Source organism: Octopus bimaculoides, chromosome 13 (genome assembly GCF_001194135.2).
Source record: "Octopus bimaculoides isolate UCB-OBI-ISO-001 chromosome 13, ASM119413v2, whole genome shotgun sequence".
NCBI lineage: Eukaryota > Metazoa > Mollusca > Cephalopoda > Octopoda > Octopodidae > Octopus > Octopus bimaculoides.
In genome coordinates this window covers 55652216-55667053 of record NC_068993.1, presented here as the reverse complement: position 1 = coordinate 55667053, position 14838 = coordinate 55652216, and the positions used below count along the sequence as shown (strand labels likewise).

Sequence of the window (14838 nt, the reverse complement as noted above, 5' to 3'; positions counted from 1 at the left end):
TTTTTTTTTTTTCTTAAAAAACAGTCATATTTATATTTTAAATGTTCCTCCTCTTCTTTTTCTTGAAAATTAAACATATCTTGTCGGTTATATTTTATGATTCCTATTTAATAATTACTGTAGTGGATGTGTACCAATTAGTCCCTCCTCTTGTGTTATACAAAACAGGAACTCTGTTGGGTTGTCAGAATAATTATCTTAACACCACACACACACTTACACACACTGTTTGCCATTACCTGGACTTATTAACAAACCTGATCTCACTATATCCAATGCAAATATGAACACTTCCTACTGACATTTGTAATCTGAGTGAAAATGTTCAACAAATGAAAATTGACAAAGATTTTAAGTCATCAGGATATTCTTCACCATTTAGTTGTTGTCCTTCTGTCTATGGATGAAAGTCCTTCAGAATATTACTGACAATTTGTTTCCCATGGAAACACATGTACACTCATAAATTATATAATTAAAATAGACTTACAGACATGTGCAAATTATACATATATGTCCACACACAAACACAAAACAAATATATATGCTTAATAATTAAAAAAAACAACACTAGTGAACACTATGATGAATATTTTAAGACATTATTGATGTATCAGAAGTATTTAGGATTAAGAACTTAAACACCATCACAGCTTTTTTTCCTTCTCCTATTCAAATAAACTCCAATGTGATCAAATGTTTTGTTATTGTGGGGACTTTTTTTCCTCCCCCTAAATGAACTACAAGTGTTTGATATATTCATATATTGTAAATGTTTCTATCAATTTAATATGCCTTTGGCAGATCTAGACACAATCTAATTAGACTTTGCTTTTCGCCGTTGTAAATGGCAGTACTAGACAACAAGCTAAAAGATTTGTTTACTGCCTTAGTTAAATCCTAGAATATTCTATCATTGTATCCAAATTAGAGTATAGTCTACGTTTCTGAAGACTCACTACCTCCTTTACTTGTGACTAAAATACTAAACATTTGTCAGTGACTGGTTTCAAACCAGTTCATAATTCATAATATACCAGTGACTGTGGGCCTTAGATTGCTGGTAAAAATTTTTTTTTGGTTTTATGATGCCAGCATTGATGTCTGTAATGTTAATAGTTTTACATATTACATATTAAAATACATTTCAATTAATCCAAGTCTTAAATATTCTCTTTTTAACAAAAAAACAATTTCTTTCACTTTTTCACATTTTATACATACATGTCTGTCCCCCCACTTTACTAAGACACCACCTACCACCCACCCCTCAGTAAAATGTCTTCAGTTGTGTATTTTAAGTTCTCTTTTTTGTATGTTACAGTGATTTAATGTAAATCATTATTCTCCCCCCCCCCCCATCTAACCTCTACACAAAAACCAACTAAACAAAGACATTTTAACAAATAAAAAACAGTTTACTCTTTTCTCTGGTAGTTTTGTTGTCTGTTATGTACATACACACATTATATATAAATAAAGGTGAGTGTATGTAATATTCCTTTCTTTCAGTCATCAAACTATGGCCATACTGGGTCACCATCTTGAATTTTAGTCGACTAAATCAACCCCAGCACTTATTTTTTGTATAAGCCTGACTCTTATATCAGTGTTTTTTGCCACACCACTAAGTTACGGGGATATAAACACACCAACACCAGTGGTCGAGTGGGAACAAACACAGACACATACATATATATGATGGGCTTCTTTCAGTTTCCATCTACCACATCTACTCACAAGGCTTTGGTCAGCTTGAGGCTATAGACGACATGTATCCAAGGTGCCACACTGTGGGATTGAATCTGGAGCCATGCAGTTGGGAAGCAAACTTCTAACCACACAGCCATACCTGTATCGTCAATTGACATTCATTTTTCCATGTTAGCATCACTTGGACAGTTTGACAGGAACTGGCAAGCCAGAGAATATCTCCAAAACCATCTTTGCTGTAAGGTGGTGAGCTGGCAGAAACGTTAGCATGCCTGGTAAAATGATAGGCAGTATCTTGTCTGTCTTTACATTTTGAGTTCAAATTCTGCTGAGGTCGACTTTGCCTTTCGTCCTTTCGGGGTCGATAAGTACCAGTTGTGTACTAGAGTCAATCTAATTAACTGGCCTGCTCTTCAAAAAATCTGGGCCTTGTGTCTTGAGTAGAAAAGAATATTTTGGTCGTTTCTAAAACTAGTGTTGATGATTAAAAAATAACTAAATATTATGAGAAAAAATTGTGCATCAGCATGGCCGCAGCTCTAAGCTGCAACTATATAAAAAGAAATTATTTTTTTTTAAATATCTTATCTCTAACTGGTTTTCAGTCATTATTCTCTGGCCATGCTGGGGCACTGCCTCGAAAGGATTTAGTCAAACAAATCAACTCTGACACTTTTCCAAATCTGGTATTTATTCTGTTTGTCTTTATGCTGAACCACTTAGTAAAAGAGATAGGAACAAATCAACACCAGATGTTAAGCGGTGGAAGGACACACACATATATATTCAGACATATACGAAAGGCTTCCACATGGTTTCTGTCAGCTAAATTCACTTACAAGGTGTATATCAGCTCAGAGCTATAATAGAAGGCAAGCTGGCAGAACTGTTAGTAGGCCAGGCGAAATGCTTTGCAGTATTTCATCTGTCTTTATGTTTTGAGTTCAAATTCAGCCAAGGTCGATTTTTGCCTTTCATCTTTTCGGAGTCGTTAAGTACCAGTTGTGTACTGGGGTCGATCTAATCGACTGCCCCTTCCCTCCCCAAAAATTTCGGGCTTTGTGCCTAGAGTAGAAAAGAGCTATAATAGAAAACACCTGCTTAAGAGGTCACACAGTGGCCACAAAGAATGTTTTTTCACTCTGGAAAACTTCAGTGAACACAACATTGGTGATTTTTTTTTCCATCCTGCAGCTTGTGTACAGTTCTTGATAGAACAACAACAGACCCATTATATTCAGTAATTGAAATTTCTTAAATCTTCTTCCCACATGATTAGAGGTCTTCCAGATGGTCTCTTCTGCTTGTACATGTACCACTCTACAACTGCACAAGTCCACCGATTGTCTGTGAACCTTGCGACATGACCAGCAACATCGTAGCTTTGCATGGCGGTATTCTGCAATGATGCCCTACACTCCACTTCTATCGCTGATCTCCTCGTTCCAAGTGTGATCTTTTAATGAGGTTCCCAGCATTGACCTTTCCATGGCTCTCTGTGCAGTAAGCAGATGTTCTCTTTCCGTCAAAATTTAAGAGAAATGTTTGGAACAACATGGAGGAGAATGGCAAAAGCACAAGGGGAATGCACCAAATGCTGTGGCCAGCGGAGCCAACTCGGCACCAGACAGCCTGGCCAATCTAAGTGAATTGGAATTTATTGACATTCTTTGTGTAAACCACTCAAATGAGAATCTATAATTTTGTTAAGAGGAATCATAATAGTGTCATAGAAGTTCTTCAAATCTCAGGAAATACTATTGACCAATTTTGTTGTTAACTACAATTTTACACATCCTCACTTTGAAAGACTTTGTGTCTCTTTTATCCAAATTTGTCTGCAAATAGAGGGGTTTTTTTCATTTTTGGAATGAAAATATTTTGATAAAAAATCTGACAGACTTCCTCAACATCTGATAAACAAAAACCAACACAAAGAAAAGGAACTGTTTCCAAATGAATACTAAACATTGTTTTATTATGTTATTATTTAGAATTATTTCAGAATGTTTTCTATTGAAAACCTTTTCACATTGATACTGGCCTAACTTTTACTTTGAAAATATATTCTTTTTTTTTTAAAACTAAAATTTTAAAAGGTTGGTAGGGAAATATTTCAAAAAATTGTTTGTAAATACAAAATTCTTTAAGATATTCAGAGAAAATTTTATTTAAGATGATCAGAGAATATTTAATCAAAAAGAATAATAAAAAAAAAAGGAAAACCTCTTTAACTTAAATGAATTTGTAAGAAATAATAGTTCCCAGAGCTAGTTTTTAGTTTTGTTATACAACTGTGTAAATTGTACAGAATGAAATTAGTATAAGGACTTAAGCCCTACATTTTCTTTCCATAAGCTAACAACACAGAGAAAATCAAGAAATATACTCAAATTTTAAAAAGTAAAGAATTAAAAAGCAAACATCTTGAAAGTGAAATTTTGAGTAAAAATCTTTGAATTTATGAAAATGGCAGCTTCACTCTTATGTCATAGAATGGCAGAAGATAAAAAAGAAAATATTAAAAAACTTGACACCCAGAGTGAGTTTTGCAGGGCTGGCCACATGGTGAATTGTTGTCGCAGGAGTAGCCATCATCGTGAATGTACAGTAAATAATCGTATAAAGATAGGTTAGGTTCAAAGAGAGTTGAGAGATAAGAGCTCAACATCGAAGATTAATGTTGCATTTGGTGGAATAGTAAGACAGTTAAGGAAAGCAGATGTAATAATGTGTAACAGAGGTACAAATGCACAACAAAAATGTATAAAAAACACACACAAACACCTTCCCATTCACACTTATCAGGATATTAAATGGTAGACAAGGAAAACATATAATGTAAGTAATTTAGGAAGATACCCACTCACATACATTCATGCATAGAAGCAGTGGATGGGATTATATGTTAAGTGAATTTTGCAATGTAAACAAATAAGCTTAACCCCTAACTGGCTTTCTGTCAGTTATAGCAATAAGTGTTCCAGGTGATCCAATTGATGGAACAGCCTACTCGTGAAATTAGCACCCCACAAGCACACATACCCTTAACGTAGTTTTTAGGGAGATTCAGCATGACACAGGATGTGACGAGGCTGGCCCCTTTAAATTGTAAGTACTACTCATTTTTGCCAGCTGAGTGGAGTGGAGCAATGTGAAATAAAGTGTCTTGTTTAATGGCACCACATGCTGCCAAGAATCGAACTCACGACCTTATGATCACAAGCTGAACACCCTAACCACTTAGCCATGCACCTTCGCCACAAATATGTTTATGTATTTACAAACTAGCACATACCCAGACACACACAAACTGATGACATCATTGTTATATGTACATACATAGATACACGTTCAAGTTAACAAGGTAGTTACTATGCAGTCTCTACATACTAGAAATAGCAGCCAAATCTCCCTCAAACAACAACCTACCACCTTACAAAAAAAAAAAAACAATACACAAGATAAGGTAGTTCTAGATACATTATTTTGGGTCACAGAATGTCTCTGATCATAAGTCTGCTGGATCAAGGCAACCAAAGACTAAACCACACATACAAACATAATTTCTTCCAAATGTAACTGAGATAAATCCTCAGTTCCCACTCAACTTGCAATTATGTCTTCATCTCACCTAAGCATTACATTCGAATTCCAATACAATCATCAAGTATAAGGCTATTTTTTAAGAAAGTAGTTGGTGTTAGAAAGGGCATCCAGCCATAGAAACCATACCAAGGCAGACATGTCGGATCCTCTCAAACCACACAGTTCATGCCAGTATAGAAGGCAGACATCAAAAAATGACGATGAAAAGAGAAGCAAAGTAGTCATATTATAGGTGCTAAATGCAAGGTGACCCCAGAGCAACCAGTGGCAAAATTGACCGTAAATGGCTGTATGGTTAAAAAGTTGGCTTTGAAATGATGTGGTTTTGAGTTTACTCCTAGAGCATGGCACTTTGAGCAAATGTTCTCCATATTTGGGTTAACAAATGCCTTGTGAAATTTGGTAGACAAAAACTATATGGAAGCTCACTCTGTAAGTGTGAGCGAATGCTTCCATCTGTCTTTGCACTGACACTCCTTGGGCAATGGTGTCTCACAGCTTGGATGGAAAAAGTATATTTCTTAAAAGCAATAAGGACATCTGGCCACAGACTACAGCATCAAAAGGCGGCGAGCTGGCGGAATTGTTAGCATACCAAGCGAAATACTCAGCGATATTTCATATCTTTACATTCTTAGTTCAAATTCCGTCGAGGTTGACTTTGCCTTTTATCCTTTCGGGCTTGATAAATTAAGTACCTGTTGCATACTGGGGTCGTTCTGATTGACTGCCCCCCACGCACCCAAATTTCAGCCTTGTACCTAAAGTAGAAAAAAGACTACAGCATTAAGCCTCATCCAACCTATACCAACTTGCAAAAAGTGGACATAAACATGAAAATGAATATATAACTCAACAACAAACTTGTAGAATGCAGTTTTTTCCTTTGTCTAAGTGACATTCACTCTTTGTTATGTGCATTATTTTTGTGTGATATTTTCTTGATGCTGACATCCAAGCCACATAACATGCTATTTGTAATAACATGTTGCTGTTATCAACCATTAGAGAACCTAAATAAAACGATTGCTGAATGTTGTCCTACAGTTATGCTTAAAATGCTGGTTGACGTTTACAGCAAGACAACTTAGGAGGACAAAACTTTTCATATGAAATGCAGCAGGATTTGGAAAGAGAGTGATTGATGTACGAATGTTTATATTATATACTACATCCACTTCTAGGCCATAGTATATAGTAATTCCCTATCTAATCAATCACTATTACTTACTATAATGTATGTACTTTATAACTCAAATCATTCCCTCATACAAGAACTTGATATCTGGCCAAGCAAGTTTGCTATATTCAACCTGTTTAATGCATGAAATATTCACATGTGACATGCCAAAAGGATATACTCCTGGATAACCCTTTGGACCGTATCCATAGTCAGGCGTGCAGATCAATTTTGACCTTTCACCAACACTCATCTATAAAATAACAAAAAATAAAAATAGAAAAAGAAAACATTAATGATTTGCAATAATCAGTAAAGGAATAGTCTATGGAACATGAATGAATTTAGCTAATAGAATAATTGTGAAATATCTGATGTATGTAGATAATTAAGAGCTTATTTAAAGCAGATATTCTCCTAGTATTCTATCTCTGCTTATGCTATTATGTATCATCATCATCACCATGCTGGTATGGGTTGGACGGTTTGACTGAGGGCTGGTGAGCCAGAAGGCTGCACCAGGCTCCAATCCAATCTGGCAATGTTTCTACAGCTGGATGCCCTTCCTAACATCATATATAAAACATAAAATATATGTGGCAAATACTTTGGATCACAACTAAGGGAACTTCTATGGAAAACACATTGAATGAATTTCAAACAAATATTTCATGACAAATGTATATTTTCAGTTGAATGGATAAGATTTTCTTCCACTAAGATTCTTAGGTATTCAATACTACCTCCCCTCCCAGCCGAGGAGTTTTGTCTTGCAATTTGTTTGATGACCCTGTATGGGTGCCACATGAAAAGCACCAACTACACTCTGTAAAGTGGGTAGCATTAGGAAGGGCATCCAACTGTAGAAACAATGCCAAAACACACCACTGGAACATGGTGCAGCTCCCAGCCTCACCAGCTCCTGTCAAACCGTCCAACCCATGCCAGCATGGAAAACAGACATTAAATAATGATGATGAGTATCTACAGTCATTTGTGAACTATCACATTTTCAAACTAATAAAGAATCTTTACTTTCAAGATCTGCTAAAAATAGTACCCAAATTTCTTTCACATCATCATGTTAAAAAGAAAGGATACTCTAATCCTAATATGGCTGAATATTACAGTTACAGCCAGAATAGCTTTGTTCATACATGTCCAGTCAAGACTGACCTGAGTTTAAACAACAACCACTAAATTTAATCAACCTTAACACTTACTTTACAATTAAGCAGTTCTTATCACACTTCTTATAAAGAATATTTAAAACATGAATAAATAAAAATATATTGGGAAGTGAAAAAAAGAAAACAGTTACCTGGGTAATACCTTCATCCCAGCCTGAAGAGGAAAGAAAAACATTATATAGCCTCGTAAAACATTTTGATAATATAACAGTCATTTTATGTGTGTGGAAAATTCAATGTTCATAGGCAAGCAAGGGAGACAACTGTACAAAAGAAACTATCATGAAACACCCTATAAAAAGTGGAATCAGCCAGGTTGATTCCTGAAAAGATGTGGGTTTAGTGATATGGATGAATGCCATTGGTGCAGACGATATGTGTCCTTGGAACATATCCTGGACAGATCTAAGTCATCATTGCTTGTAGAGTATTTTTGAGAGCATGACCAAGTTCTTGATGCACAAAAACAACATTGCGGCAAGATTAATGCAATTAGAATCAATACAAAGTTGCTTTCCATAAAAAGAAGGAACAAAGCAGGAAAGTTAACAAAAGAAATCCAACACCCAGACTTCTGCAAGATGCTAATGACTGGAAGATGCAGGGGGATTTGAAGAAATCACTTGTGTTCCCAAACCGTATTACAATACGACACAGTGCCCTGATCCCATGGTTTGGTCTGATTTACCATAAAAAAGTTATTGTTAAAATGGTAATAGGGAATGAGCTCATGAAAGAAAGGCCCTTAAATAAGAAAGACAAGGGCTTAGAGAATCATGTGGTACACAAAAATGGCAGTGTGGTTAGCATTACTTACCTTTGATTACAAAACCACCTCCAACTTTAAATGTAAATGGTTTGTCGCGGTCTCTGGAAGAATCAAATTTGGTTCCATCTGCAAGAGTTGCTGAGATGAAAAGAATAGTTCAATAGTTAAAATTGTTGTAGTTGCAATAACATCCTACCATCATTTTAAACATTCAGTTAATCAGTTTTTCACTCCTACTTTAAACCAGTTCACTTACCTGATACTCTTAAGAAGAAATATCAAATTACACAATCCCAAATACATTTCCTGTCTATGTAAGAAATCTGGAAAAGTATTTGATTAACCAATGCTTTGAGAGTGGAAACATCTATTTTCTATGCTACCATGGGGTGATGAATACATATTATGAGGCATTGTGTTACAGATGAATGCTCCTCCTGTTGCTAACCCTTCCCTGTTTTTCAAGCAAGAGAACTCTTATTCCCTTATTTTACACATCTTTGAAAGCACAGAACCAGCAGACAATTTGTTGACAAGGAAATAACAAACTTCATAGCTGGTAGTTCAGCAGTTTTTCTGGTTTTGGTTGGCCTGAAGTTATAGTAGAAAACACTTGCCCAAGATGTCACACAGTAGGACTGAACCCAGAAGCATGCAGTTGGGAAGCAAGCTTCTTACCACACAGCTATGCCTGCACACACACACACACACACATATATATATATACACACACACACACACAATGGATTTTTTTGAGTTTCCAAATCACTCACAAGGTTTTGGTCAGCCCAGGACTGTGATAGGAGATACTTGCTCAAAGTGCTGCACAGTAGGACTGAACCTGGGATCATATGGTTTAGAAACAAGCTTCTTAATAACCATGTCTGCGCCCAGTTATAAACTGTGAAGATTGCCCAATGAGTAGCTTTATCTATTATTCAGAGTAATTTGACAAAACAAAAAACAATGGATCACAACAGTTCTCATAAAAAACAGGTTTTTGAAGTAGAAGAGAAAAAAAAACAACTTAGCATTATATTGCATTCATTTTGTTAACAGAATTGTCTGTTTGGATGAAAGGAAGAAAAAATAGTCTGCTGAGCCTGCAAAATAGATTTGAAACTAATTTCAAATGAGAACATGAAATGAATGTCATCCTCAAAATGTATCCTGATGTGACACCAAATAACCAATATGCCATCTGGAGGTTATTGAACTAGGATTCAGAGTCAATATAAAATAATAAACTCACCTACATAATGGACGGTAGCTTTTTGTCCTTTTTTGGGGTAAGTTTCACCTAAAAATAGATAGACAAGGCATTAAACAACAATAAGTCACAAGAGTAAAAATATGGATGAATTAGGATTATAAAATATAGTAAAATATAGACAATGGATTGCAGTGGTGTGTACAGTAGAGTACAGTAGCCTGTACACAAGGCTCTAGTGGAGAACTGTGTGTTTATAGTGGAATATAGTGGTGTTGTAGAGTGACACATACAGTGGGATACAGGGGTGAATATAGTGAGATATAAGTGGTGTGTTAAGTGGAGTATGGTGTGTGTGTATAAAAGAGTATAACAGTGAGTAGAGTGGTGTACAATGGAGTAAAATGTGTAGTGGTGTATTCAGTGGAATAATAAGAAAAAAACATGATTTCAAGTATTCACATACAGTAATATGTTGACCCTCTAGCATCCAAAATGGCCATATGTGACCCAAATATTCTCCCAGTTTTATGTTCAAACTGGCCAGATCTAGCCTCTTGCACCTATTCCACAATGCTTTTCTAAAAATATACAAACACTTCATCAAAACATCAAAGATAGAAGATAATGCATAATTAATTCAAAACAATGTAAATAAATAAGCATTACATTTGACAGAGTAATCTGAGTGCTGAAGGGTTGAATGAGTGAAATGCAGCATATCCTGTAAGTCTGAAGCCTAGTTTATATCGAAGACAACCAGAATCTAAGCCCTTACAGTAATGGTTCTGATTTTGGCACAAGGTCAGCAGATTTGAGGAGTGGGAGTTAATTGATAGCATCAATCACAGTATTATTATCTTGGAGGAATGTACTGAGCAGGAAAAAGAAGACATAAGAACCTGCTTTCCCACAGTATAAACCTAGAATGGGTCTAAGGAACCTGTAATAGAGATAAGAAATGAATGAGAGAGACAGGCAGACAGAGTGTGTGTGTGTGTTGAAACGGCGGAAGCATGAAGTACAGTAGATATATATATATACACAGAGAGAGAGTAAGAGCCAGGAAGAAAGGGTATAGATATAGAGGGAGCAAGCAGAGAGATAATGAAAAAAGAATGTATCTGGAGAAAGAGAGAGTGGCAGATAAATGGTGTCACCAGAAAATAAAAGTAAAAATTCAAGAAATAACAGCAGGAATCTAGAGAGAGAGACTAAAATGATGTAATACAGTGCAAGTATTTACATTTTTATTGTGATTTTTGGCTTTAATTACTGAAATATTCCTAAGGAACTTTTTTCTAATGTAGTAGGGCCCTGGTTCAGGAGTTCCAGCCACTATTGCTCCCAAATCTACTCTGACCCCAGAGTAGTAGCATCTACCAGGGTCCCAGCAAAGGCTAAGTAGCTTGTCACAGAATTGCCATTGAGAAGTCACTGACAAACACCCCAATGGACCCAGGGCACATTAGTATTGAACAATACAGAAAGAGCTTAAAGCAACTTACATATGAGACAGTGTCTGAAGTTCTTGGCTTTGCCAAGCACAAACATCTAGACACGTTCAATGAGAACTATCAGACCATTGCAAAATTCATTGACGAAATGCACTCTGCCCATAAGGAGTACATTTCAGCCAAATCATCAGCTACAAAGAACTTATGGTAGGAGAACAAAGCATCTGAACTACAAGCAACTGCTGACAAACATAACAAGAAGACCATATTGTATCTGTTTTTATTAAGGATTATCTCTAGTCTATCATCTCTGTACAAACCTTTGTCAGCCTCTCCTACTTTTAGCTTGTTTAGGATGCACAGGTCCACTATCTCTGCTCTGTCGCAGTTGCCCATAAACATATTGAAAAGGCGTTTGCTTATTTTAAACCAGTAGGAATCATTGTAAAATAAAAAAAAGACTTCCATGCATTCATTTCTATATCTATATTTAATTCAGTGACATATCTCATCAAACCTGTTTGTAAAAAGTTTGTTTTTTTTTGTTTAAGTTTTCAATCTATGTCAAACTGCATAAATCTACATTTAGATGTCATTTAAATGTTTCAATGGTGACACTGTTACATATCCATGGTACAGGGCCATCTTAGCAGCATTGTAGGCCTCCAGGTAAATTAATATATTGTGCCCTAAAGTATTTATTTACTGATAGCAAGGCACACTATGCATAGATCAGAACTGGGTCCCTAAACTCAAGAGGTCCCTGGATAGCTATCTACTGTGCCCATGCCTTAATACAACACTGGCACAGTGTTAACCTAGACACAGTCTCACAAGATGATAGTGTCTAGTATTCTTTCGCTTACAATGTGTAACTCAATTTCTATGGGATTAATTACTCTGCAGCTAGAGTTCTGGGTGAAGTTTTTTTGTAATACTTTGTGAAAGTGATACAATCAGAAAAAAGGCCCCTGTTAAGCCATGTGTTTTTATTAGTGTGATAATACTACACTGGTAACTTATACATACCTTTAGCATTCAGATAACTTTGTCAAATTTAATGCTTATTTATTCACATTGTTTTGAATTAATCATACATTATCTCATAGCTTGGAGACTTCAATGACGTGATTACTTATATTAGAATGACATTGTAGAGTAGGTACAAGAGGTTGGATTTGGCTGGTTTGAACATAAAACAAGAAGAATATTTGGACCAGAGAGGGCCAGTTTAAATACTAAGGGACTAAAACAGAAAGGATGCAAACTTTTAACATTCACTGTCCTGTAGAAGTCTTTTAATAAGGTTCCACACTGTATTCTTGTAGTCAATAAGAAAACTAGGTATAGATGGCTGAGATGTAAGACTTGTACAAACCATGTACAGAGATGCTGAGAGTTAGCAATGAATTTAAAAGGAATTTAGGATACAGCTAAGCATTCCTCAGTCTTCTTTTTATCATAATTTTCTAGGCCAAAGTAGAGCAGCTGAAGACAGGCTGCCTGGTGGCACCCTTGAATATCAATGACCTTGTAAATAAATCAGTTAAAGAATCAGAGGAAAAGTTCCAGATCTAAAAGTAAACCTTCCTTATTTTTATCCAGGGCTTCACCCCTCCCAAAGGAGGAATCCCTCCCTGGACTCCTTTCACCGCTCTGTCTCTGGCCATGTAGGCCCCAGGTGGCAGGTGAGATCATACTCTCTTTCATTATCATTTAACGTCCATTTTCCATGCTGGCATGGGTTAGACAGATTGACTAGAGATGGTAAGGTGAGAGCTAGACTGGCCATACCCTTTTTTCCACTTAGCTTAACATGTCTTCTCAAGCAGAGCAATTCTATATTTTCTGCAAGACATTTTCAGTCATGCAAAGGAATTTGGCATTTACTTTGCTAGGATTTTAAGGTATCCTATACCTAAGCTTCAGTTTTGCAACATTGATTTTACCATCCTGTAAACCTAGCAAAGAAAAAAAAATGTCTTGATTAGCAGAAAAGAATACACAACTCTACTGCCATCTCAAATAGTGATTCAACTCAAGGTGCAGAAATTCTATATTTTATACTGTGCATCCAATGTAAACTACGAGTCAACAAGAGATGCTGTGGTTGGCTGAGAAAAAAGAACAATTTCGTGTGCAGCAGATGCACAGAAGTAGTTAGTAGTAAGAGCATTCATTAAATGCTTTTCAAAAGCCTAGAAGCCAACCACCTAGAGGTAGTTGACAGCTTCTGTAAAGGGAGTGACTGAAACAACAGTGAAAGTGGTTATGAATATATAAAAGCCAGACTAAAATCAACACAGAAAAGTTCAAAACGCAATTACCTCTGCCAACAACAAGCACAATGAATGAATGTGTGCCTGCATGTGCATTGTTGACCTTGATATTATTGTCTCCATACATACTATATGCGTATTTGTATGCATGTCATAAACTGCTTTTACGGTTGATGTTTTGCTTTTTGTAAAAACAACTGGGTGCAGGAGTGGCTGTGTGGTAAGTAGCTTGCTTACTAACCACATGGTTCTGGGTTCATTCCCACTATGTGGCACCTTGGGCAAGTGTCTTCTACTATAGCCTCGGGCCGACCAAAGCCTTGAGAGTGGATTTGGTAGACGGAAACTACAATCCAAAGCATTCGAGCTGTGGTTATCACTTTATTTCAAGGATATCTAAGACTACACTGGATAATGTGACCTTCTCATTTTTAAGACAACGGGATGTGATTTGAAGATTTGACTTATTTCTAGCTAATCAAAAGACTGAAGTACCCTGAATAAATATGTAAGATAGATAATTGTTATCTAAACTAAAACTGATAATGTAAATAAACCACCCTGATTCCAGTTTATTTCACTGAACAAAATGAAATAATTTCTTTGAAATGGATGAACATATACATAAACAAAACAAAAGTTAATGAGACAAGCCGTACATCAGTCATTGGCAACCTGTGACCCATGGGACTCTTTCTGAACGACATGCCCAACGAAAACTCTTAGTAGTGAAGCCTGCCTGACGATGAGTCATATCTCCTGCAGCCCTCTTCTCGAAATAGGGTGCCCCATGTCTGCTCTATGTGGTCATTCAATCTGTTAGAAATAGGGGCCAAGTCCCTCTGAAATCACACCCTACATTCTTTTGGATGGTCACTGTTGGAATGCCAGTGATCATAAGCATGCTCAACCAGGGTTGACCTAGTACTAAACAAACAAAGTCTAAAGATTGTCATTGAGAGTACGGTGTTGTTGCAAGATTCTACTAATAGGAGGAATATTACTAATTTCGGCAGAAGGTCAGCAATTTTGAGTGGAGGGGGTTAGTCAATCCTAGCACTTGGTGTTTCGGAAAGACTTCCGCCCGTCCCGTCCCCCCACTATTTTCTCCCTAATTTGTTTATTTAAAAAAAAATTTTTTGCCAAAAATCGGCATTGTGAAGTTCCTCCCCTCCCCAACATCTTCAATTTTGACTTTTTTCCCCAACACTAACCCTAAAACCCTAACCGTAAGTACAGAAACGTTTTGAAATTTTTGTCCGAATCATAATGTCCGTATTTTTCCACGTATTTAGAAAAAAAAATTCTTAAAAAAAATTTTTTTTCAGAATCATAATCTCCGTATTTTTCCGCATATTTTGAAAAAAGTTTAAAATGAAGGAAATGGGGGGAGGTTTAGAAATGTCGATCTTTGCCAATATTTTTGCAAAT

General features: G+C 36.3%; 1 protein-coding gene across 2 annotated transcripts in view; it reads right to left on the bottom strand.

The window, feature by feature from the left end:
* Window positions 1–3657: 3657 nt before the first annotated feature.
* The window catches only part of LOC106881560 (peptidyl-prolyl cis-trans isomerase Fkbp12), a 13610-nt gene continuing 2429 nt past the window's right edge, over window positions 3658–14838 (bottom strand). Inside the window, exons 2-7 of one of the 2 annotated variants that reach the window (XM_052972501.1) lie at window positions 10138–10252; window positions 9714–9761; window positions 8510–8599; window positions 7824–7846; window positions 6682–6755; window positions 3658–4413 (exon numbers count right to left, since the gene is read on the bottom strand). In XM_052972501.1, coding sequence (XP_052828461.1) covers window positions 4353–4413; window positions 6682–6755; window positions 7824–7846; window positions 8510–8599; window positions 9714–9761; window positions 10138–10174 — 333 coding nt within the window. In that variant the 5' untranslated portion in view covers window positions 10175–10252 and the 3' untranslated portion in view covers window positions 3658–4352. The remainder of the gene's footprint in view (window positions 4414–6681; window positions 6756–7823; window positions 7847–8509; window positions 8600–9713; window positions 9762–10137; window positions 10253–14838) is intronic. The other variant, XM_014932007.2, reaches the window with a different exon arrangement.